The 306-nt window shown below is 55.2% G+C and overlaps 1 protein-coding gene across 1 annotated transcript in view; it reads right to left on the reverse strand.

Annotated features, from left to right (window-relative positions):
- ZC3H12D (zinc finger CCCH-type containing 12D) overlaps positions 1 to 306 on the reverse strand; it is a 9,380-nt gene extending 9,074 nt beyond the window's left edge. Inside the window, exon 1 of the mRNA XM_010288376.1 lies at positions 1 to 306. This exon is cut by the window's left edge and continues 83 nt beyond it. Within this exon, the coding sequence (XP_010286678.1) occupies positions 1 to 306 (306 nt within the window).

Genomic DNA, 306 nt, shown 5'->3' on the forward strand with positions numbered 1-306 from the left:
CTCTGGCCCTGGTGAAGTGCTACATGATCCACGGGCAACAAGTTTTAGTGGGGAAGGCTGAGCCTGGCTCTCCAGAGCTTGAGGTTTGCTCCCCATGCGAATCAGCTCTTTCAGCACATCATCCTCCAGGGCCTCTTGGCCCAGGTTCTCCAGCACTTTGCAGATGTCCTGCTTACCGTAGCCCAGCTTGCAGAAAAAATCCAGCTTGCTCTGGTGCACTTCCACCCCTGCCGTAGAAGCTTTTCTGGAGCGTGGTGGTACTGGCTGGCTAGAAAGTGAACTGGCCAGTGCCATCTTAGCAGGCAT

Source organism: Phaethon lepturus, unplaced genomic scaffold, assembly GCF_000687285.1.
Source record: "Phaethon lepturus isolate BGI_N335 unplaced genomic scaffold, ASM68728v1 scaffold39115, whole genome shotgun sequence".
Classification (NCBI taxonomy): domain Eukaryota; kingdom Metazoa; phylum Chordata; class Aves; order Phaethontiformes; family Phaethontidae; genus Phaethon; species Phaethon lepturus.